The 25,935-nt window shown below is 34.5% G+C and overlaps 1 protein-coding gene across 1 annotated transcript in view; it reads left to right on the forward strand.

The window, feature by feature from the left end:
- Positions 1–25,935, forward strand: part of LOC124356218 (transcription factor collier) — a 59,081-nt gene that overhangs the window by 8,989 nt on the left and 24,157 nt on the right. Inside the window, exons 2-3 of the mRNA XM_046807406.1 lie at positions 14,400–14,553; positions 22,848–22,911. Coding sequence (XP_046663362.1) covers positions 14,400–14,553; positions 22,848–22,911 — 218 coding nt within the window. The remainder of the gene's footprint in view (positions 1–14,399; positions 14,554–22,847; positions 22,912–25,935) is intronic.

The following is a 25,935-nucleotide window of genomic DNA, read 5'->3' on the forward strand; positions in this document are numbered from 1 at the left end:
TTAATTTCAGGACAATATTTAATATTTTACAATACATTTTAATTCCATACACTATAGGAAAGATATTATTTGTACGTACTTACGTATCGTAATCATTTCCTAAATGGGAAGAAACCGTATAGTCAATCGTTAATTTCTATTTTTTCTCTTTGTGTCTATTTAGATGATACAAATATTGACAAGTCGTACGCTCCTTATTATTTTAAAATTATTATAGATATTATAATAAAAGATTTACTTTTTAGTTTTCATTCTCGATGACATTAATGTAACCTACAATATTTTTCATATTAACATTTCGCTAAGGTTTATTGCCAACCCGTGCTGTGTTGTAAACGAGTACGTTTAACGCTTTGTTTACTTTTCGGAATTATCCTTCCATTCACATAATGATGCCATAACTCATAAGTACAGAATTGCTACCACAGAAAACATAAAACAAAGAAGTCTCACTGGAACACAGTTCGCGGCGCTATCCTACGGCCAGACCTAGAACCTACAGTATACTGTATATCGCGCAACACTAGCGCAATCTGTTTACTGATCCTGTACTAATCTCAATGAGGCTTCCAGGCTTTTATTGAACTTTACAGCTACGCTTTATTTTTCAAAATTTACGAAAAAATTAATATCATGAAATTTAAATTACAATTATTAAAATTTGTGACTGTAAAGTAAAATCCACATTTTGTGAACAAGCGGGCATAAATCCTCAACACAGTTGATATTTAATTTTAATTTTGTTTTTGACGATGGAAGAGATGTGAAAGAAACAGAATTTTACGGACATTTGCCATTGTTCAGTGATACAAAAATCAGTAACACTACGTTTCTAGATCTGCAATCACTTTATAAAGTGCATTTTTTAGAGTTAGTGAAGTTGACACACAACATGGTGGTTGTGATTCCTGACTTATACGTGTCACAACGCTCTGGTATGATTTGTTTATTTTAAACTAGTTTGTAAATATGTGCTAGGTTTGTTATTTACCTGAAGAAGAGATCAGATTGCAGATATCGAAACGTAGTGTTACTGATTTTTTACACTACTGAACGATGGCAAATGTCCGAACATCCTGTTTCCTTCACACGATTTGTTTTATTTAATTTTAATATGTTGTGTATCTGACGAACTCTCTTTTCTATTATTATCCTTTAAAGTAGTTAAATGATCCTTAATAAAAGATTACATTTGTCTCATTGTTAATAACAATGAGACAAATATAATCGCTAATGAGATATCGTAGTTCTTCATGACGCGGCGTGCAGTGTAATGAGAGGTCATGGAAATAATAGATTTTATAAATATAAATGTGTCCATATTTCAAAAGTCGATTAATAATGTTTAACAGGTGATGGCACAACATCAAAGCAGGCAACTCTACGTGTTTAGATGTTGATCGATAAATGATCTGATTGGACAGATCAACAAATTTCAGTAGTCAACGTGTTGAAGCAAAGGTGATGTTTGGGAACACGTTCTCTGTTAAACGTGAAATTTAGATATGATTAATTAATTATGATAACTGGACGGTTCAACAAATTGCAGCGCTCAACGTGTTGAAATATAGGTTATGTTTGGGAACACGTTCTCTGTTAAACGTAAAATTTAGATATGATCAATTAATGATGATAACTGGACGGTTCAACAAATTGTAGCGATCAAAGTGTTGAAGCAGAGGTTATGTTTGGGAACACGTTCTCTGTTAAACGTAAAATTTAGATATGATCAATTAATGATGATAACTGGGCGGTTCAACAAATTGTAGCGATCAACGTGTTGAAGCGAAGGTGATGTTCGGGAACACGTTCTCTGTTAAACGCAAAATTTATATATGATCAATTAATGATGATAACTGGACGGTTCAACAAATTGTAGCGATCAACGTGTTGAAAGTATAGGTTATGTTTGGGAACACGTTCTCTGTTAAACGTAAAATTTAGATATGATCAATTAATGATTTAACCGGACGGTTCAACAAATTGCAGCGGTCAACGTGTTGAAGCGAGACATATGATACCAGCTGTTTTAATTACCGTAGTAGCCTCGCATAATTAGCTAGTGCACACACGCACGCACGCACGCACACTCACCTTCAGCTGTTTATACGCCTCGTTTGTTTTATAACATCTGTGTTTGGTAAAGGCTGAGTCAGCTTTTGTTTGTAGACTGCTATGAATATTTGATGGAACTTGTGTTTAAGGTTAGTATCTTACGTAGAAAAATTGTGTGTTATTAGAAGTTTGGATTTAATAAAAAAATACAAATTTCAATTTAGGACGTTAAAGTGGTTTGTATAAATCGATTAAAACATACAATACGGGTGACTTTATAAACGATTACGCTACTGATTGGAAGTTGCATAGAGGCACCTATTTATAATACGATAGTAATAAGTACAGTATTATTTCTCTTTACTAATAATACTAATACATTAATTAGCTACCTAGATTTTAAATTCACTAAAGGTGTTAAATTTCATTAGTATTGAAATATTTACACCGAAATAATTACAAAGTTAAATTTGAATCAATTATTGGGCGTATTCCAGGGATAATTCATATAAAATTCCATACGTAAAGAGAGTGCGATCTTCAGTTAACATGTTCACTCTGTTACTATGGCTGTTACTTTACACATGCTGTACAGCGCCGACATTACATTAGTTTTGACCGTTACACCTCCTCTTGGCCGCGTTAAACTGCTTAATACAATTTTTAATTTTAATAGGTGTTGAATATTCTATAAGGATATTTTCATAGTGGGTTGTTTTAGTGGGTTGTTAGTCAAGTAGTGTTCGGTTAGAATAATATTTAAAGAACATTTTGGACATATCCCTAAATTAGGCCCTACACTATTTCTGAAGAAGAAAGACATATTTTTGTCATTTCATGAAGAGTTGAAGGCCTTTTAAACGGAATTTAAGGCCGCATGGAAAATGGTTGAGGATAAGAATATGCATTTTTTTACAGTATGTACATAAATATAATGAGGGAAAAACTAATTTTTATTTATAAACAAATTATTTTCTTCATAAAAAGTAATTAAAACATTCCTTTCCTAAGTTAAGTTTAATGAAAAAAGCATTAAGTCATAAATGATCAAAAAACATGTTACCCCCTTTGTTTGAAGGTTATTTTTGACGATGGAAGGACTGTAAAGGAAACAGGATTTTTCCGGACATGTGTCATCGTTTTGTCTGCCGTGACGATTACCATTGGTTGTGCCCTCTGGTCAGTCGTAGGTGGTTAGTAGACGACATGAAGACGTATTGTGACCTGTATTCCGTACTTCAGTTATAATGATTAATGTTTTGTATAGTTTTTTATTAAGTGCATGTTTATAGAGTTAGTGAAGTTGACAAACAACATGGTGGTTGTGATTCCTGACTTAGGCGTGCCACAACGCTTTGGTAAGATTTGTTTATTTTAACCTAGTTTGTAATTACGTATTAGGTGAGTTCTTTACCCGAAGAAGAGATCAGATTGCAGATCTCGAAACGTAGTGTTACTGATTTCTTTTTCACTGAACAATGGCAAATGTCCGGAAAATCCTGTTTCCTTTACATGTTACCCCCATTAACCATAAATCGCGTACACAGTGAAATACTGTTAAAATTTCATGTTTTTATCTTCAGACTACTTTAAATGTCCGATATTCCCTGGAGAGTGATGAAAAACATATTCTTACTCTTTGTGTATCCAGGGAAAAAATATTAAAGAGCTTTCTATGACTTGAATATAAAAACCATATCCCTAATCACATTTGGATTGCAACACCAGCTGATTGACCAGCGCTAATCAAAGGTACTCAGTATCATATCACACTGAAAAATACTAATAAAGAAATATTAGTATTAATTGCATTCAATAAACAATGTTTCGCTTTTTGTTTTGGATAGAGAGCGTTTAGATAATGATATGATAAATCTGTGAATATATTTTAATAATTTCCCAAACGTTCTTAAATTTTTTTTTTTTTAACTTTTTTCCTAAATCGTATATAAAGCATAAATATAATAATAAAAAATTAATAGGTACAATAAATAAAATGCAAAAGTATAGTAAATACATTGCGACGTCTATTCCTACAATACATTCCTTAATTACTCTTGAGGCTTAAGTATTAAAGCTTTGTAAATATTTGTTATAGGCCTTTTGCATAGTTAATGTACTGCTGTTATCTACTATTTTATTGTATATTTATTCATATTTTTGAAAAGTTGTTCGATTAGCATGTTAATAGTGAGATAATTATTCACCGTCGCCTACTCACACAAATACTCTACTATTTGTTTAATTGTTATTAAGTGGATTTACGAGAGTGGTACTTAAATCCATTAAGGAGAGCTATGTCATTTACCCATAAAGTATAAAGAGAAAACAACAGCCTTAAGCTGTGAAACTTCGGGTATTTTAATCGTTTAATCGAATAAACTCCACGTAACAGAATAATGATAGAAATAAACATTGTGAAATTACAAGAAAATTTTGTCGATTTTACATATGGTGTTTCAACTTTCCAACACGATCAGAAAATGCTAAGAAATTCAATTCAATTCAATTTAAAAAAATCTTCCACAACTTTGATAAACAGTTTTCATTTACACACATATGATACACATATAGAATATGACATACATATAGAATATGATACACATATAGAATATGATACACATATAGGACATAATATACATTTCTTAAAATAAACAATAACTGAAATAGACATTAACATAAAAAGAAAATTTGGTTGAATATTTATACAGTTTTTTTAAATATAAATACTTTTCTAGGTATCTACAAAGCAAAAAAAAAAGAAGGAAATGTAGGTTATGGTCTAGTTTAGGCCAATAGGTTCAATTGACACGAAATCAAATGTAATCGTGTAATTGGTAATTAAATTTCGATTTGGTTTGACAGGCTATAATGGATCGTAAATGTAGATAATTTTATTTTTATACTTTTAATACTAAAAATATGTTACTTTAATTTTCTTTTAATCTTAGGCTCACTATTCTAATGTTCTCTATTTTTAAAGGCTTTTACTTATTAATTTCAATATAAAACTATGCTTTTATAGCTTCTGAAAGGTTTTCCCAGTTACTATCGTTAGAACATTATAAAATTTATAATTTCAATATAACTGATAAGAAGTATTATCTAAATTTGAGATAGAATAAAGTTTGGCCGGTCCGTACGCGGGAACAGAAAGTGGGTCTGCAGATGAATCTGCGAGTCAGACGCTGGTTCGCGAGGTTGTAAAGTTGCGCGAAGTTGATTGCTGAATCCATCAATAATCTAGAGTCTTGCTCAGCCCAAACTCTTATCAGACCAAAATAAACAACAAGAGTTACCCAGCTACGGAACAAGATATAGTCATTAGTCATAGGCGTTAGTATTATAATGCAGTTGTTTTATTACTAATGCCTGTGAAAATGTTTTAAAATTTGTTTAAATATTTTGCTTTTGCATATTTTAAGTCCTGCACATGGCAATAAAACCCCAAAAAAGTCCATTACGCTATACTAAGTTTCTTTTATATACAAGGCACAATTTTGTATATTTTTTATATTTTAAAAACTCTGATGGATACTTATTTATTTTACATCTGTCGCATATAATATGGTAGTGTGTTACTTAATTAACGATATCAAATTGTGGTAAGGAATCAGTTGAGGTAGATTTGTAACATAACTGCTTCTTTCAGAATTATTTTTTACCGAGCAAATTTGTTTCTTGTTACCTCGAAAGAAGGAATTGACAGCTTTTGAATGTGTCTTTCTGTATTAAATAGTCTTGGAGTAAACTGAAATTGAGTTTTAATCTTCCAAAACATATTAAACTTTAGTAGAGGTTAATAATTGAAATTGTTAAATTCTCCAAAATTTTGTAACAACAGTTCGTACATTAAGTAACTGTTTGGTTTTGCCGTCAATGTCGAAGTGAGTACCTTTTATTAAAGAAGAAAAGGAACAAGGACTTTTCGTATGGGTTATTTTTTTCCTTTTCTCTGCAAGGAAAACTGAAATATATAGTGAGCTTTTACAAATAAATTATCAGAAATCAAAACGAAAACTGATATTATATACAACACAAAAAAGTGTAGGCTACTTTGTCACAATTATGAAAATATTATATTAAAGAATAATAATTTCAGGTACAAATTCATTATTTTCAATTTTCGTAGAATTTATTTTGCATTTCGAGCATCTACCCGTGGTACTTACTTAATATAACCCAAATTTTAGTACATTGCTCAGATCTAGATGCGCCTATTTACATTTTGACTCACTAATCCACATACCAGAATCTTCAGCCTCCAGAATAGTTTCCGTTTTTCTATAACGAAAACTAACATAAGTAATGATTTCTTTACAAATACAACATCATAAATCAAAACGCATAATGTATAGGATTACAAAAAAAACACGGACGTATATTTACAATTCATAGCTGAAATAAAAATACAAAGGCAGCAATGTCATACTTACTATATAAATTTTTAATACGTCATTAATACAATAGTAGCATTGTAATGATCGTCTATGACGTAACAATACGTAACCTGTGCTTATTACAACGCTGATAAGATTGCTGGCCGCAATTGTTTAATGTTTTACATTATAAACAGAAATATAAGTAGAAGGAGGTGATGAGAAAGGTGCTGGCTTTCTTAAAATTATTGAACTTTTAAGCAAAATGGTTCCCGCACGTTGGGATTGCGATGAAGTTAGACCTGCAGAAGAAACGCTATCAGCTGAAATATAATTACGTTATTTTCACGTCAATCTAACAATATATGGTTCGGATCCCAGGTGACCCAGGTCACTCGACTACGCATGGCGTGCACACTCATTCGTCTCATATTTTCAAATGACTCGACATTCGGTGCATTAGCAATAAATAAACAGTTGTCGCTATGATTATTGTTACTTTATGGTTTAAAAAATGTTGTAATGAAACGGTGGTCCTCACGAGAGCCATATCTGACCAGGTTTCTAGGACTAAAGGTTCATAAATTTTCATTCTTGACTTTTGTAGTATTTTGACAATTTTTACGAACTGCAATTTTTACGGATTGATGGGCAAAAAATTGTCGTTGGTGGGTCCATGCACTAAAATTTCCTGGATCTTTAAGCTGATAAGTAATTGATGTTCCCTTCGAAGTCACTTCTTCGCTGACGCACAACTGTAGCCGCCATTGCAGTGAAGATAGCCGTGGCCAGAGGCGGGACTCGGCTACAAATAGATCTCAAAAGATTTCATTTGAGCCCAGACAGAGGCTTGTAATAGGCGGCTAATTTTAGAGTAAAACGGCTTCCCTTTCCTTTCAACAAAAGACGTTAGTTAATTGAATCCCCAACAGAGGCGGCCGGCTCCATTAGGGCGTATTTGTGTACTGCATCAACTCGCTTTCTTGGAACACACTCGTTTTAATGCCCGATTTTTTCTGGGAATACGTCAGTAAGGTTTTAAATCTTCTAGAAAAACAACTGGTAGTCATTACTTACTTTTATTTATTTTCGACTTTAATTTGTGGACTTACAAACATTTACGCGACGAATACTGTATTACGTACAACTTTGTAGGTTAAAAACACACAAAATAAAAAATGGAGATTGCGAAACCCTAAATTCGAGTAAATTATTTCTCGTTATATTTTTTTAATTTCAACGAAATTTAGGAATTTATAACAAGAAGCATCCATGCTTATACTCAACACACTATGTAACCGAGGTTGCCAAAGTGTTATTTTAATTTTGAGCAAAAATTAATTTCATTTTTTGTCTCTCGATGTGGTTAATCGAACTAATATATGTGTTTCTGTCCAGAACCTGTACGAAGTAACCGAATTGAAGTTTAGTCACAAGTTGAAAGTTGTGTTGGGAACGTAAAAATATATCTAAACGATTCCAAAATATGGCATAGGTCCTGCCAGCTTTCCCTTGCACTTCAATTCTCGATTACAGCATTCTTAACGAACACAAATTTTAAGGTTTGAACATTGTATTAGGCTTTCAATCATAATCCCTTACACTCAGTAGGCGTCCGTTTTCACGCTTTCTCGCAATAAAAGCCAATCGTGAAGGAAAACTCCGGCTAAGCCACAAAAAGAAGTGAACAGAACGGTGCGGGTATCGGCGAAGTTTGTCTGGGGGAACAGCGCTTCTGTGGAGTCACATAACTGGATTATACCGTAGGAAAGTGAGTTTTCCAATGCGAGACATAATTCAATCAAGGTTCATCTCGGCGTGGAAAATATTGTTATTACGGAGGGACGGGTGGGGGGTTGGTGGGGGTGGGGGGTAAGTGGCACGTCGCGAGCGGACAATCTTCGGATAAGCCGCCGCCTCTCTACCGGTTAAACACTCGGTTTACACCGCTCACTCGGCACTTAAACTCTCATTATGGTTTACCTTTGTGGCACTGCCACTGTGAATCACGTTCTAATCGTTTCCCGCACTGTTTCACAATGCATGATGTGATGAACTTCCTCTGGAAATTGCTAGAGGAGGTCATAACGCTAAGGATAAATTGCAGTGACTCCTCCATTGCTACTGCGATGGTTCCACGAGAATTTTACTCTAAATCAAGACAATTTTAATGACGAAAAAATAAATTGTTTTTCACGATGGAAGGATTATGGAGGAAACAGGATTTTTACGTATATTTGCCATTGCTCAATGACAGAAAATCGGTAACACTACGTTTCGAGATCTGCGATGTGACCTCTTCTTCACGCAATAAGTAACCTAATACATAATTAAAATCGTTATTTATTTACCTGAAGAAGAGATCAGATTGCAGATCTCGAAACGTCAGTGTTGCTGATTATTTTTATCACTGAATGATCATAACTACCGTTTCCTTAGTAATTATATGTTATAATAAAAAAATTTTCTGTAAAATTCATCGGTCTTTCAGCACTACACAAATATTTAGCTTTTTTTAACTTTAGTACGAATTGGTTTGATTATGGATTTCGACGAAGGTTAACTACCCATATGAGTATCCCACGATTGATGGCCAAACAGTCAGTGACATTCTCCTTAGGGAAAGGGAACTTTCACTTGAGCACTAGTAGGCTACTAATACACTTAAAAATGGTGCAGTGTAGCGGGTACGGCGGTTATCGCGAGATAACCGAATCAAGCAACGTCGAGCGTGGCTGCTGCTTGGATGGATCACCGTTGAGTGATCCTGTCCTTGCAAGCAGCCCGCCTGCCCGCCATTGGTGGTGGTTCGGAAGTCACCTACAAGCCGTTGGTCCCAAGGTTAAGTGTTAGAGAGGGCTTCTTAGCACTAACTTCACCTGGTATAAGACATTACTTTACTTTACACTGTCTGTAGAGTGTGAAAACTCCGTAGTAAGACCATACCTCTGTCAGCGTCGGACGCTGAGCGGACTCCAAACAATACACGTTCATCTAAATGTCATCGTCCTCTGTTTCTCACACGACGCAGGTGTCAAGGCTGTCCGCAGGCATTCACTTCCTTCCTCAGAAGAGCCGCAGCAGGGTGCCTGCGGGGCGACAACGCCGCTGTCACTGTGACGGTCGTGGGAGAGGGTACTCCCGAGAATTGTCAACACACAGAAACGGGTTGTTTTATAGCTTTTATACATTATAGATACATATAACTTTTTGTTTAAATTGTAGACAATCCCCAGTAGGTGAATCGCTCTTATTTTGTTATTAGGTATATAATTATAGATGACGTATTCATAAAACGGCAATAATTGTCTTATTGAGAAAAATAAATTTAAAATGTCTTTAGGACAGCCGGATTATGTGTACTTGGTGTTTCTCGAGCGAATAGAATTTGAAAGTAAAAATTGGATTTCAACATCACCAAGACCGAAATAAATATGTTTCGGACTTACTAGGAGGCAGTCACACTTTTTAATATTGTTACACATACTGAACGCATTGTTTTCATCCAAGAGCTACACATACACATACCCGTAAGAAAAGCGATACAAAAATAATTTCTTTGTTTAAAGTTGTTATTGACGTTGTAAGGTTTGAAAGGATAACAGGATTTCTGACATTTGCCTCCGTTATATGTTACGTAAGGTATAACACGACGTTTCGAGGATTGAAATCTATCCTCTTCGTCAGGTGGGGGAGGTATTACCACTTACAAAAATAAAGACTAGAAAGTAGAAAAGAAGAAAAAGAAAAGGTTCAAACATACCCAATACACAGATACCAGAAGAGGCTGGTACCTCTTCATCTATAAAAATGGTAAATTATTTTATACTTTCACTGATCCATTGCCTAAAAAGGAGTAAATAGAATATATGAAGGATAGCATTTTATGGGTCCATCAAAGTAAAAATGTATATCCAGTCTCTGAAAGCAAAGCAGGGCCATTGACTTTTCTACAAAATTCCGGCCACAAAGATTGTGACAAAACTGAACTTGTCTGAGAACTGTCGAGTGAAGGAAACATGATTTTCCGGACTTTTACCATCGGTCAGTGATACAAGAAAATCAGTAACACTACGTTTCGAGATCTGCAATTTGATCTATCCTTCAGGTAAATGACTAACCTAACACATAATTACAAATTAAGTTAAAATTAAAAAATCATACCAAAGCGTTGTGGCACGCCTAAGTCAGGAATCACAACCACCATGTTGTGTCAACTTCACTAACTCTAAAACAAGCACTTAAACAAAAAAAACTAAACACAACAGTAATTATTAAAACTAAACCACAGAATACAGGTCTCAATATGTCTGCATTCGTTGACCAACCACCTACGACTGTCAGTGTAAATAACTAACCTAACACAAAATTAAAATCTTTAGTTATTTACCTGAAGAAGAGATCAGATTGCAGATCTCGAAACGTAGTTTTACTAATTTTTGTACCACTGAACGATTGCAAATGTCCGGAAAACTTGTTTCCTTTACAATCCTTCCATCGTCAAAAACAAACTTCAAACAAAGAACTGACCAGTATTAATTATTCTATGCCAAACTGTAAGTGTCAACAAAACGAACAAGGTTTAAAAATTCTGTAAAAGTTCTGTTGAGAATAATAACGTGTTAACGTGATTACGTCATCGTATACTCTGCTCAACCCTATACGACATGAGGGCAGTGGCGTGCCACTAGTGGAGAGGGTGCCTCGAGGACTCAGGTGCCACCCAGATGGCACTCCACCACCCTCCCCGCCGTAATAACATCTTACCATTTATTTGCAATTGAAAGCACAACATTTATCATCCATCATTTGCTGGTGTCACATTCTCAAACCCTCCCTCCCCCTCTTTCCATCAAATACCCATCATTTCTCTCACGTATGTTGTTAGTGTGTAGCCTACTTCACCCGAACTACTCTTTTTCCTGAGAAATTACAAAATCTTTTTCATACATATCTTTATTTTAAAACTGTTATGTACTGAAGCTTATTTTCGTGTGAGCCTTAATCCTGACCTCCAAGAGAGGATTAAACTCCGGTATTCATCAAAGGAAGCGCCTGCTGCAGCAATTTCCTTAGGAATTTCCTCGGGAGACGGATTCCTCCTACAGTATAAGCCTTCCTGGATGTGAACTTACCCATATTGTTAAGCTGCTACTCGCTTACAAGTTACATGTTCACATGATAAATGTAAATGGAGGAGCTTTGTAAATATACTTGCATTAATAAATTTTACTATTAAATGTAAAAAAGATGAGTTTTATGTGAAATCAATACTGACAAACAATGATGAACATATCTGAAACATTGAAAACATATCAGTATTGACTCGATGTAACCGAAAATACAGATGTTAACTGTGACACCGGCCACGTAACCATAGAACTAAGAACGCTGAACATATCTTAAACAATGAGCTTAAATCATATTATTGACTCGATGTAACCGGAAATACAGATGGTAACTGTGATACATTGGCCGCGTAACCATATAAATTAAGAACGCTGAATATGTATGAAACATTGACCTTAAATCATATTATTGACTCGATGTTAACCGGAAATACAGATGTTAACTTATGAAACATTGGCCGCGTAACCATAGAACTAAGAACGCTGAACATATCTTAAACATTGACCTTAAATCATATTATTGACTCGATGTAACCGGAAATACAGATGGTAACTGTGACATTGGCCGCGTAACCATAAGAACTAAGAACGCTGAACATGTCTTAAACATTGAGCTAAATCAATTATTGAAGTTGTGTAACCGGAAATACAGATGGTAACTGTGACACCGGCCACGTAACCATATAACTAAGGAACGCTGAACATATCTTAAACAATGACCTTAAATCATATTATTGACTCGATGTAACCGGAAATACAGATGTTAACTGTGATACTGGCCGCGTAACCATAAGAACTAAGAACGCTGAATATGTATGAAACATTGCTCATAACTCTAAGTATTGACTCGATGTTACCGGAAATACAGATGTTAATTATGACAACCGGCCACGTAACCATAAGAACTAAGAACACTGAAGATATCTTCACACATTGAGCATAATCAAACTATTGACTCGATGTAACCGGAAATACAGATGTTAACTGTGATGAAAACTGGCCACGTAACCATAAGAACTAAGAACGCTGAACATATCTTAAACAATTGAGCTTAAATCATATTATTGACTCGATGTAACCGGAAATACAGATGTTAATTATGAAACCGGCCACGTAACCATAGAACTAAGGACGCTGATCATATCTTAAACAATGAGCTTAAAATCATATTATTGACTCGATGTAACCGGAAATACAGATGTTAACTGTGAAACCGGCCACGTAACCATAGAACTAAGAACGCCGAACATATCTTAAACAATGAGCTTAAATCATATTATTGACTCGATGTAACCGGAAATACAGATGTTAACTGTGACACCGGCCACGTAACCATAGAACTAAGAACGCTGAACATATCAATGAGCTTAAATATTGACTCGATGTAACCGGAAATACAGATGTTAACTGTGACACCGGCCACGTAACCATAGAACTGAACATATCTTAAACAATGAGCTAATGTTAACTGTGACACCGGCCACGTAACCATAGAACTAAGAACGGAACATATCTTAAACAATGAGCTTAAATCATATTATTGACTCGATGTAACCGGAAATACAGATGTTAACTGTGACACCGGCCACGTAACCATAGAACTAAGGACGCTGATCATATCTTAAACAAATGTAACCTGTGACACCGGCACGTAACCATAGAACTAAGAACGCCGAACATATCTTAAACAATGAGCTTAAATCATATTATTGACTCGATGTAACCGGAAATGATGTTAACTGTAAAATAGAACTAAGAACGCTGAACATATATGAGCTTAAATCATATTATTGACTCGATGTAACCGGAAATACATCTGTTAATTATGAAACCGGCCACGTGACACCACGTAACCATAGAACTAAGAACGCTGAACATATCTTAAACAATGAGCTTAAATCATATTATTGACTCGATGTAACCGGAAATACAGATGTTAACTGTGACACCGGCCGCGTAACCATAGAACTAAGAACGCTGAACATGTCTGAAACATTGCGCAAAAATCAAAGTATTTTCGCGGCGTAACCGGAAATACAGACGTTAATTATGACACGTAACCATACAAACTAAGTTTAGTGAACTCTGAGGGTATATCAATTCTGTCTCTACTTTGTAGCTTGTAAAAATATACAAGTAACATTTTATTAAAATTTTTTTTAAAAAAATCAAATCAAATTTATTTCAAAATTTACAAACAAGCATGGTACACGTAATATACCCACATGGGCCATAGAGGCTTGTGCGTAGTGACGAGTCTGTTTCTTGTTGCTGTGCACAGCGGTACTATAATAGTTATCATTAATAATAATAATTAACTATTTTTTAAAGCAATTATTATACATCAAATCTAAAATGATCTGTGTAATTTGTGTTGATCTTTGTAATCTGTGTAAATAAATGTATGTAAATAAGAATATTGAAATAAAATAAATGTTTTATTTACTTGCTGTATCACACTGTAAAACGAAGATTTTGGAAATTCCCAGAATAGTGTTCTTTGATTAGTTTGTCGATGAGTTCTTTAAAATGTTGTTTATATTCTTAGTTTGAGTTTTTCGGGTTTTACAAATAATAAATTACAACAATGTGTATGCTAATTATATGTATTTGTAAACATATAAAACACAAATTCGATCTATTGCAGAAAAACTCACAGGTCGGTGTTACACTTGGAGGTTTTTCAATCCAACACTTTACGCTTTAACAAGCAACCGAGACATAGAGAACAGCAGACCCAGTCTCGTGTTTTCAGATTAACAAGTCGACCGACCCTACTGCAATGTTCAGGCTCAAAGTTTGGCCCTGTTCGCTAAACTTGTATGTGGTGTTGCAGCACGGGGGTTGGGCGGGCGCACTTCGAGAAGCAACCTCCCAGCAACCTCCGCAAGTCTAACTTCTTCCACTTCGTCATCGCCTTGTACGACCGGGCCGGACAGCCTATAGAGATAGAGAGGACGGCCTTCATCGGGTTCATCGAGAAGGATCAGGTGAGTCCGTATGTCAATATAATAATAATAATAATGATAATGATAATGATGATGATAATAATATTGGTGGTAGTAGTAATAATAATAACAATAATATGATGACGACGACGACAATAATAATACTAATAATAATTATGATAATAATAATAACAATAATAATGATAATAATAGCAGTAATAATACTAATACTAATAATAATAATAACAGCAATAACGATGATGATGATGATGATAACTTCTTTATTGCCCCAATACAATTACAATTGTGTTGCAAGCGCCATCGTTATATATTTATAACTAAACCATTAATTTATACACTTAAACACATTCAGACATACATTTTGTTAACAGTCCTACCACCATTAACACTCCTAACTCCAGAATATGGGAAATTATTGATTTTCCCAGCGGCACTGGAAAAGTTTCTCAAGTGTATAAAATGCGTTTCACACCAAAACGAGTTTTGAAAAATGGTTTAGATTTTTTTTATTCAATCAGGGAAGCAATTTATTACTTTGACCCCGACTTGTGAAGGAAGTCATTTGAAGACTGTACTTCTATATTTTTAAGTTGACATCCCTGCCTTCTAAGTTAGCCCTCCGTCGAGGTGTATTCCAAGGAACTTTGGGGAATAATATGTTTCCTCTATGAGTTCATCATCCCCCATGTCATTTATTTTGTGTTATTCATTACGTTGTAGAAGGCAAAATTTGAGCAAATTTGATTTTGAATATTTTGTTTGTAAACGGATTGCATTGAAATGTTGCATGTATTTATTAAAATCGACAAGTGATTTGATTTCTCATGCAGACAATATTACAATGTGTCAATGATAAAGACTAGATTAGAAACTATCATACATAGGGTGTATATATATATATATATATATATATATATATATACATTCACCCGGCAAGTGAGAGATCCGGGTTCGAGTCCCGGCGGAGCAAGTACTTTTTGCGATTCAATGTTTATTGAAATTAAATAAATTCGGCTATTGCCATTTATACAAATTTAATGAATGTATATATATATATATATATATATATATATATATATATATATATATATATATATATACAAAAAGCCTATGGGCGGCAATAGTTTATTTTTGGACTATTGCAGATAAAACAAAGAAACTTTACACATAAGTACTAATACCTAAAAACCTAGTTTTTTGAACAATTATACATATTTTCTATTATACAGGGGACAGTCCACAAAGAATCAGAAGAAAATATTAAATGAGAGCATAGGTTGAGTAGTACATCAAATTAAAAGTGTTTTAGGGCTATTTATAACTCTTGAATAATTTGCCCCCTCTGAATCTATGCAGGAATCTATACATGCATATGAATTGAAACAAAAGGAAGCATTAATCAAAACTCATCTAACTCACGGAGGGGTACAGAGATAGCAGTAGATCCGCGCCGCAGTTAGCTAATTGGACTTTTAATGAAACTGATGTCACGCTTTAAAATCAGCCGGAAAGAGAGCGCAGGGACGGAAGTAATTTAAATATCCGAGGGCTACACACGCACGGTCGCATATCGCTGACCGACCGTGGACTCCCTACCGAGATATGGAAGATAACTGAGATGATTATTAGATAGCATTTAAAGCTGCAATACTTATGCCGAAACTAGAAATCGTTAATAACGGGTGACTTGATAACCAGTAAGGGATAACATACCAAAACCAGCTATTGGTATTCCCAGGACTTCTTCCTAATGGGCTTCGGTCAGACTAAACAAAACCAATAAATGCTATTTGATTCTAGTAATAACTTGTTTTATGATTTTATGATTCGTATTTAAAGATTTCGACCTCCAAAAATGGGCTTCGGCCATTCAAAATAAAATCTAATAAATGCTATGTTAATCATGTTTGTTGATCCTTGTAATATCCTGTTTCATAATTTTGTGTCCAAAGTTCTCAAAATAACTAGTGAGTGAATTTTGTATCTGCCTCAAATGTAACTTAAACTGTGGGAGTTTTATAAAGTAATTCAAATCTTTAATTGACCACCAAATTTGATAGAGTAACATTAGAGATCTCTAGTTTGCGCTATTCTTCTTCTTTTTTGTAGTGCCTTTAAAATGAGGTGTCACTAGCTAGGGGTTTCTATTTAAAGATTTTGACTTACCCCCAAAAATAGGCTTCATTCAATCAAAACAAAGCCTAATAAATTATGTGTTAACCATAGTTGTTGCCGTTTGTTGATTCTTTTAAGAACTTGTTTCATGATTTGGTGTCGTAAGTTATCAAAATAACTAATGATTGAATGTTTTATCTGCTTTAATTGTAAATCGTAATGTGGGGGTTTTATAAACAATTGAAACTTTAATTCGCCACTAAATACGATGGAGTGGCATTAGAGACCTCTAGTTTGCGCCATTCTTCTTCTTTTTGTAGTCCCGTTACTCGCTAAGTAGTTTCTATTTAAAGTTTTTGACTTACCCCCAAAAATGGGCTTCAGTCAGTCAAAACAAAGCCAAATAAATGCTATGTTAATCATGGTTGTTGCTGTTTGTTCATTATTGTAATAACGTGTTTCATGATGTAATTTCGTAAGTTATCAAAATAACTAGTGAGTGAATGTTTTATCTGCCTTAATGTAACTTTAACTGTGGGGGTTTTATAAAACAATTCAAACTTTAATTGGCCATAAAATGTGATAGAGTAACATTAGGGACCTCTAGTTTGCGCCATTCTTCTTCTCTTTACAATACCTTTAAAACGAGGTATCACTTGCTTAGGGGTTGTAATAGGGGTTCCTATTTAAAAATTTTGACTTACCCCCAAAATACCCCATTTGGGGGGGGGGGGGGGGGGTGTCAGTAATTTTCATACATCGAAAAACTCCTCAGTTGGTCATAAAAACATCCCCCAAAGTGAATCATTAAATCCATCATGAAATTAATAGTGGGGAGAGAGGAGAGTGGAATTTTAAGACACCCGGCTTAACCAACTCTGTGGTAATGCTATGAAAGATTTGCGCTCCAACGCAATCTAGAGAAGGCAGACTGGTTGTGCATCTACAACCCTTAAAGTTCAAATGAGTATAGAATTCTTGTAATATGTAGATTTTTTATTACATTGAAATTAGGCTATAAACTTTTTGGATTTGAGGAGCCTTTACCTAAAGTGTAAATAATTTACAGGCACTTGCGTACTCACTCATTTAGCTAACTTATAATATTATTTAGTGACAGAGAGGGTAGCGTGCAAGAGTCGGCGGCAACAGTGTCCGAGCTGAAGGTAGCGTGCACAGCTCTCTATTATCTGACGTAATCCATCTGATAGCAGCGGATAATTAGAGCCCGCTCGATATCCTCTGTGTTTATCATTAGACATAAACCTGCACGTCAATTTCGTTTAATTAGTTTTATTCCAAAAACATTCTTTACTTACCCGATGTTGAGTAAATCTGGAATCTCATTTCTCTGATTGCCAAGGTAGGGTTTGCTAAAGTACTTAAAGTACGCTGACCTTCTAACCAAAGTCCATTGCAAACCTTGCAAATCCTCGTAAAGAATTTGCAAATGCTGAGTTCAGCTCAATTCAACTTGGAGCAGCTTTGGTTGGAGCAGTGTCTGAAACCTGAAGAAAGTCCAAAAGGATCGCTGCAGCATTTTGACTTCAGAAACACCTTGACTACAAAATCAAATGTGATGAAAAGGTGTTCTGAAGAATTCTAGATCAGACTTCAATTTGTAGTCTACGTGTCTCTAATGGTGGAACAATGCAATGAGTTCGTTTAGAGCTTCCTCGTGGACGATTATTTAATTTTCTTTGGAAGGACGTGGACTCCAGATTGCAGGAGTCAAGTTAGAGACAGCGTCAGATTTCAGTCACTGAACTAAGTGAAGGGTATTATTGAGTTGAACAACATTCTCATTCCATCAACCCTTCTCACCCTTATGCAACAGAATGTATCTGCTGAAAGGTTCAAAACGTAACATTCAAAGTATGCAAACCTATGCTGTTAGTGCACGAGTTCAGCCTAGCAGCGAATGTGGTAGACGCAACAGTCCATCTATCTCACATGACTGCTTGTTATGTGTATGCTGATACTGAAGCCTTCGCACACACATAACACTAACGCACAGTGCTGTTAGTGCACGAGTGCAGCATGGCAGCGAATGTGGTAGACGCAACAGTCCATCTATCTCACATGACTGCTTGTTATGTGTATTCTGATACTGAAGCCTTCGCACACATATAACACTAACGCACAGTGCTGTTAGTGCACGAGTGCAGCATGGCAGCGAATGTGGTAGACGCAACAGCCCATCTATCTCACATGACTGCTTGTTATGTGTATTCTGATACTGAAGCCTTCGCACACATATAACACTAACGCACAGTGCTGTTAGTGCACGAGTGCAGCATGGCAGCGAATGTGGTAGACGCAACAGTCCATCTATCTCACATGACTGCTTGTTATGTGTATTCTGATACTGAAGCCTTCGCACACACATAACACTAACGCACAGTGCTGTTAGTGCACGAGTGCAGCATGGCAGCGAATGTGGTAGACGCAACAGTCCATCTATCTCACATGACTGCTTGTTATGTGTATGCTAATGCTGCAGCCCCCGCATATATCACACCTGTGAGTGTTTTGCCGTTAAGACCTGACTGTGTGGTTTTTACTGTTTATAATATTTTTCTACAGTCCATTAGTAGGATGTAAATTAACCAGCTGTTGTGGTTTTGTACGGTGTAATTTGTTATAGTCATAGTAATAGTGAATTTAAATTTTTTTATTAAATTGAAATAAAGTACAACGAATTAAATCTGTGCATAGGTGTTACGTAAGAAAAATATATCAGTTCTTAAAATTTCCAGTAAATGCAAAACACAATTTTGATTCGTAAAACTTGAATTGCCAAATCTGGAAATCGGTTTCATCCACAGACTGTATGCCACCTGCTTTACTCAGTTAGGAAATCTGTAAATTTATAATATGTATATATATATATACTATATATATAAAGACAATATCAAGCATGTAACATATCATTTTACATTATATTATGAGATTTAATTGGAAGAATAAGAAAATATAATGTACTACAGGTACAATAACTATGATTCTACACATTTAAAAACAAAAGATGAAACCATCGTCTTACATTTTAATTTTTGCTAAGGTCATATATTTAAAAATATTACTTAAATGCTGTTAAATAGTAAGAAATAATAATATTTTATTTATTTTGTATTATATTTATTTAATAATAATGTTTGTTTTATTTTGTCTCATGTAGTATAACATAATTGTATACATTTGTCATTTCATTTTATGTAAGTTTATTTTATTTTGTGATTGTTTATTTTTATTGTGATCCCTGACACAGGCGTGTCACAACGCTCTGGTATGACTTTTTATTTTAACCTAGTTTGTAATTATGTGTCAGGTTAGTTATTTACCTGAAGAATAGGTCAGTTTGCAGATCTCGAAACGTAGTGTTACTGATGTTTTGTTTCACTGAACGATGGCAAATGTCCTAAAAATCCTGTTTCCTTCACAATCCTTCCATCGTCAAAAACATACTTCAAACAAATAATTTATTTTATTTCTATAGGCCTATTTATATTTAAATTTTGATTGAATTTCAATAAAGTTAAAGCTTTTATGGACCCACATTTTAAGAACAGTAAAAGGAAATAAAGTTATGACTCGAAGCGTATAATTTAATTTACCCAAATTGTGTACACCACCGATGTGTTGGAGGCTTTGGACATTGTAGCTGTGGTAGTCTCCAACCCTGGCACGTTGGTCTAAATGACGTCAAACGTGACATCTTTGACGTGTGACGTCACACTTTGACAACCGCAGTCAAAGAGACCTCGGCCCAACGTTCACGCAAATCAATTAATGTTTCAATAACCGCATCGACTAGAATACGATTACTAGATTCGGTGGCTCACAATCCGATAATACCGCTGTTAATGTTGTCCAGGTTTGCAGGTAATCGCCATTATCATTGATGATTAGACGCCTTGAGTGTGTTCGGTATAATTAATTCGATCCCTTCTTTGATGTATCATTTGTCATAATTCGTGTATACTTTTGTTGGTTTTTATTGTTAATGTTACTATGAGTAAGCAAGTATTTTCTAAGTTAATAATCCAGACTTGATGCACTTTCTCGAACCAAATATGCAAAACTTTTAAAAAACGTGCAAATAAAACTGTCAATTACAGAACAAGCAACAGACTATCCCAAATTTTATGAAACCCTAAAGACAAAATTTCAAATGAAAATAAATCAGGAATTTATAAAATTGGATGCGATGACTGTGACAAAATTTATATTGGACAAACAAAAAGTGCAATAAAAACACGATTTAAAGAGCATTTATCATACACAAATATATAGAAGAGTTGAATAAATCTGCTGCAGCCAAGTAATGCATTGAATCAGGACACAGAACATCAATGATCAAAAACTAATAAAAGAAGTAACAAAACCAATAAAATTAAATGCTTGGAAAACACTACACGTAAACGGAAATAAAGAAAAACTCATAAACAATAAAGAAGGCCCTATTAAAAATTCCAGTCTTCTTTCTTCTCAATTTTTCGAAAATTAAACTGTAGTCATATCTAATTTTTCATACTGGCTGAAATATTTCGAAAATCTTTAGTAAAAGAGAAAGAACTTTTATGTTATTGAAAAAAGTTATGTGTTTTTGAGAACAAATCCAGTCCAGGATCTTCATTATAAACGTAGATCTTGTGACTAGACTTGTTCGACTTCACCAGCTTTACCTGTGTAGGTGTGACTGTTAATACCTCAAGGCAATTATATTTTTTTAAACTTTCCTTAAATTTGAATTTGCTTTTCATAAATCCTTACAACTTGTAAAATTCCAATATTTCAATCATTACGGACGGAAAGAAAAGAATCGCATTGTTTGATGATATGCTGAAAGCAGGATATAATAAGATCTTTTTATAAACAACACCTTTTAGTCTTTTTAATTTTATATGAAAACTATCTAAAAGTGGTATTTTCTTGAAAATATAGCGCTCACACGTAAGCGGAGAACAATATTTAAGGTTGATATAAGCAGTATACCAGCAAACCTATCGAAAATACCACAATTGTATGGCTTACGATTTTGTGGCTGTAGAGAAAATATCACGTTTTAAGGCAACATCGAATATGTTTCACTTTTTTAGTATTACATTGAGTTGAACTAGATTGGTTCGTTACAAACTCATAAAAAGTATGTAGGTAGATATTGTAGGTAGTAAATGATCATTTTAAACCTAACATTTATTTTCTAGATACATTTTTGTACTAAAAAGGATCACAAACTTTTCTGACATTCGTTTTCAGCTAATGAATCTATCTATTTGTGTTTTTTTTGTGTGATGATCAATAAATATCAACATTTTGAAGTCTGTAGCATTATTCGTACGCATTAACCAGTTATTTTACTAGACCAGCCCGAACTAAAATAGATTGATGTGGCCTTTGCGTTTTAATTCCCCTCTACATGCAGTGTCAAACAGTGTTGCCAGTTTTACGTGTATAAAAAAACTGATCAATCTCAACATCTGTTGCAATAAACAAACTTTATTAGACGTTACCATGAACAAATATAAGTACGTTTGATTTCATTCATCTGTTTTTCGGACAACATGTTAATCAAACAGGCAGTTGCGACCATAGCCACGTCATAGCGGGAACAGCTCGTGGTTAGCAGCGATATGGCAACACCGCCTCAACGTCATTGGGCTATTTTGGTACGGGCTGCTCTAGCATTCTTTTACTTGACAGTCTCTCAGTGAGGGCTCACACAATCGTAATTACACAGCCAGCATTGATGACGTATGGACTCGGGAGTGTTGTGTGACAAACATGCCAAATGCTGCTACTAAGCAAGGACGTAGCCAGGAAAACCTTTTTTTTTGGGGGGGGGGGGGGGTCAAGACGACTGTTATTTGCCCGTAATGGACAGAGAGTAAGGCCCTATTTTGTTCCTGAAAAATTTCTTGACCCGTTTCTTGTTTGAGAACGATCATTCAGCAGTACATGTCAGTAATACTGAATTATTTAAATAATAATAATAATTTTCTAAAAAAATTAAAAATTTGGGGGAAGTTCCGAACCCCTTTTGACCCCCTCGCTGGCTACGTCCCTGCTACTAAGCTACTGAATGGAAGAACATTGTGACTTGAAATAATTGTCAATCTCATTAATGAAGTGGTCGTTCAGTTGAAACATTTCCCCAGTGATTCCTTGACTTAACTTAATTATAGGTCCTGTTTCAGGAAGCTGAAGCTCAAAAGACGAACAATGGTATCCACTACAGGCTTCAGCTGCTTTATGCGAGTGGTAAGTGTGAACATTTAATTTGATTATTGTAATAATTTCAGTAATGCCTAGTCTCATTTCATATTTTATTTTGAATTAATACTTCAAGTCATATGTACCGCATTTTATATGTGAAAACATTATCAAACAATTATAAATAAAAATTACCTTATAATTTAAATAAAAACAAAACGAATAGAATGAATTAATTCTTTGCAGTGAAATTGTAGTTTTATATAGTAATGGTTATGTAGACGATTCAATAGCTTTATAACTAACGAATTATGGACAGGATGATGTAGCGTCCTTTTCCTCTTGCTAGCTTCCCAATAAGATAAATGTTTCCATCGCTTTATCAAAGAAATACGACTAGGACCTCAGTTAGGAATGAAGACTAGGTATGACCTAGCTGCGATGTCCAAGAAGTCAGGAAAAGAGATTCGGCGAACCTGTGACTACCGATTAGGAGGGGAATTCCAAAAAAAGTAGGAAACAGGATTGGGAATCAATTTACCTGTAGTTTAAAGTTTATAAATTGTAAGAATCTCTCGAGAAAACTGAAAATACATTTTCATTTAGGTCAAGTTACACTTTGGTGTCATTGAAATAAATACCCGGATATAGTTCTACAGGTTAGGTTAGGTTAGATTATGTTAAGTTAGGTCAGTTAAACAATCTTATCAAAATTCTAACGGTTTCTAGTACTTGTCACGTACTTATAATTATTAATTTTTTACAAGATAAAACACTAAACAACGTACATGAAGAAGATGTGTTTATGGACGGTAAGCAACCATAAAGGTACAATGATGCGAAGCTATTTTTGACGTGGAGAAAAGGAGTAAAGATGAAGAAGATTTGCGTAAACGATTCACGGTATTGAATTAAACAATGTATTCTAGATTCTAATACTTCTCGTACCCGTCTCGTACTCAAAATGATTAATTTTGTAACAAGGTGAAACACTAAAGAACCTACATCAAGGCGATGTGTAATGGAAGGTAAGCAACCATAAGGGCACAATGATACGAAACTATTCATGACGTGGCTTAAGAAAAAGACTGGAAATTAAGAAGATTTGCGTGAATGATTCACGGTATTAAATTAAACAATATATTATAAATGCTAACGGTTTCTCGTACTCGACTAGTACCCAAAATGACCAATTGTGTAACAACGAAAAAAAGTAAAGAACGTACGTCAAGGTTATGTGTTTTTAGAAGGTAAACAACCATAAGGTACGAAACTATTCATGACGTGGCTTAAGAAAAGGACTGAAAATTAAGATTTAAAAAAATGATTTACAGTATTGAATTAAACAATCAATTCTAAATTCTAACGCTTCTCGTACCCTTCTCGTACTCAAAATGATTAATTGTGTAACAAGGTAAAATACTAAAGAACCTACATCAAGGTGATTTGTTTATGGAAGGCAAGGGTTCAATGATACGAAAATATTCATCACGTGGCTTAAGAAAAAGACGGAAATTAAGAAGGGGGTATTGGAATGCATTTGTACCAAATTCACGTGCGTGTGGATTGTACGAGAAATCACACTACTTTGCAGGTCGGTGTCGGGTCGGGACGGGGAGGTCGGGGCAGTAGTATGTAGATGCGGACCGCTGTTACATGGCCAACATGACTGGTGATCGTACAATACAAGATCACATCAATGCCCGATAATAGGGCAAGTGTATGGTCACGTGGTACTCGATTAATTACCTATCGACCGGGCCAAGACAGGTACCTCCCTCCCCCCGCCCATGGTAACCGGCCCGGCTCCCCCGGCTTATCAATAATATATTTAAGATGATAATCTGGGTATAAATCTAGGTGGCTTAGGGCGGTTGGATGCTCAAATACTAATTGCCGCTGTCCATCCTGGACCCTATCATGGCTTACCGATGTGCCAATTTCATAAGCCAACCAAAAAATGTAATCCTAGTCTTTTCTTTAATCCATAAGTCCATTTCGTGTAATCTTTATGCATAAGCAAAACAGCATTGGTGCCAACCAGAAAAAAATTAAGTGAAGCTATCACATATGTTCAGAAATGTGAAATCCACATTACAGGGTTATCTTTATATTAGTATAATGAATGGTCAACTAAAACCCTTTTTTAAATATTTTATTTCCACGTGTTTCGGCATTAAAACCATCATCAGCGTGTGCATTAACTTCTAAATAAATAATACACAACTAAATATACATGTGTTGACCATTTAAGTTATAATAAAGATCCTCCTCACAAGATATTAAATAGCAATCTAAACAATACGACTAACCATTTTTTGAAAAAAATTAAAGTTAAAAATACTAATTCAAAATTACAACTATGTCATATAAATTATAACATCTCTTTAAATGGTCCACAAGTCCATTACACATTACACACAGAAGCTATCACATATTTTCAGAAATATTATGTTTTTAACTCCACCTTACCTTTATCTTTATTTTATCATCATAAATGGTAAAGCTAAAACACTTTTTTAAATTATTTTATTTCCAAACACGTGTTTCAATCCTAAACCACCATCAGTGTGTACATTAATACCTCTGAATAAATAATAAACAACTAAATATACATATGTGGATCTTTAAATTATAATAAACAACCTCTCGTCATTTTAAATGAAATGAATTTTGAAAAAAAATTAAATTAAAAATACTAATCAAAATTACAACACTGTGTCATATAAATTTTAACATCTGTTTAAATCATCGACATTGTGTATATTTAGTTGTTTATTATTATTATTTAGAGGTTAATGTACACACTGATGATGGTTGAATATTGAAACACGTGTCTGGAAATAAAATAATTTTAATAAAGGGTTTTAGTTGACCACTCATTATACTAAGAAATATTAATATATTGTTATAAAATATTTATTTAAATTTGGATATTTTCTCTATTGAACTTTAAAGAACTCTAAAAGTGTAATCCCTATTTTAGGTGGTAAAGTATTAAAAGTTGAATACTATTTTATCGATGATTCAAGTGTCACGCTTAAGTTATAGTTAATTATTAGTTTACAAAGG

This window comes from Homalodisca vitripennis, chromosome 1, assembly GCF_021130785.1.
Source record: "Homalodisca vitripennis isolate AUS2020 chromosome 1, UT_GWSS_2.1, whole genome shotgun sequence".
NCBI classification, from domain to species: Eukaryota; Metazoa; Arthropoda; class Insecta; order Hemiptera; family Cicadellidae; genus Homalodisca; species Homalodisca vitripennis.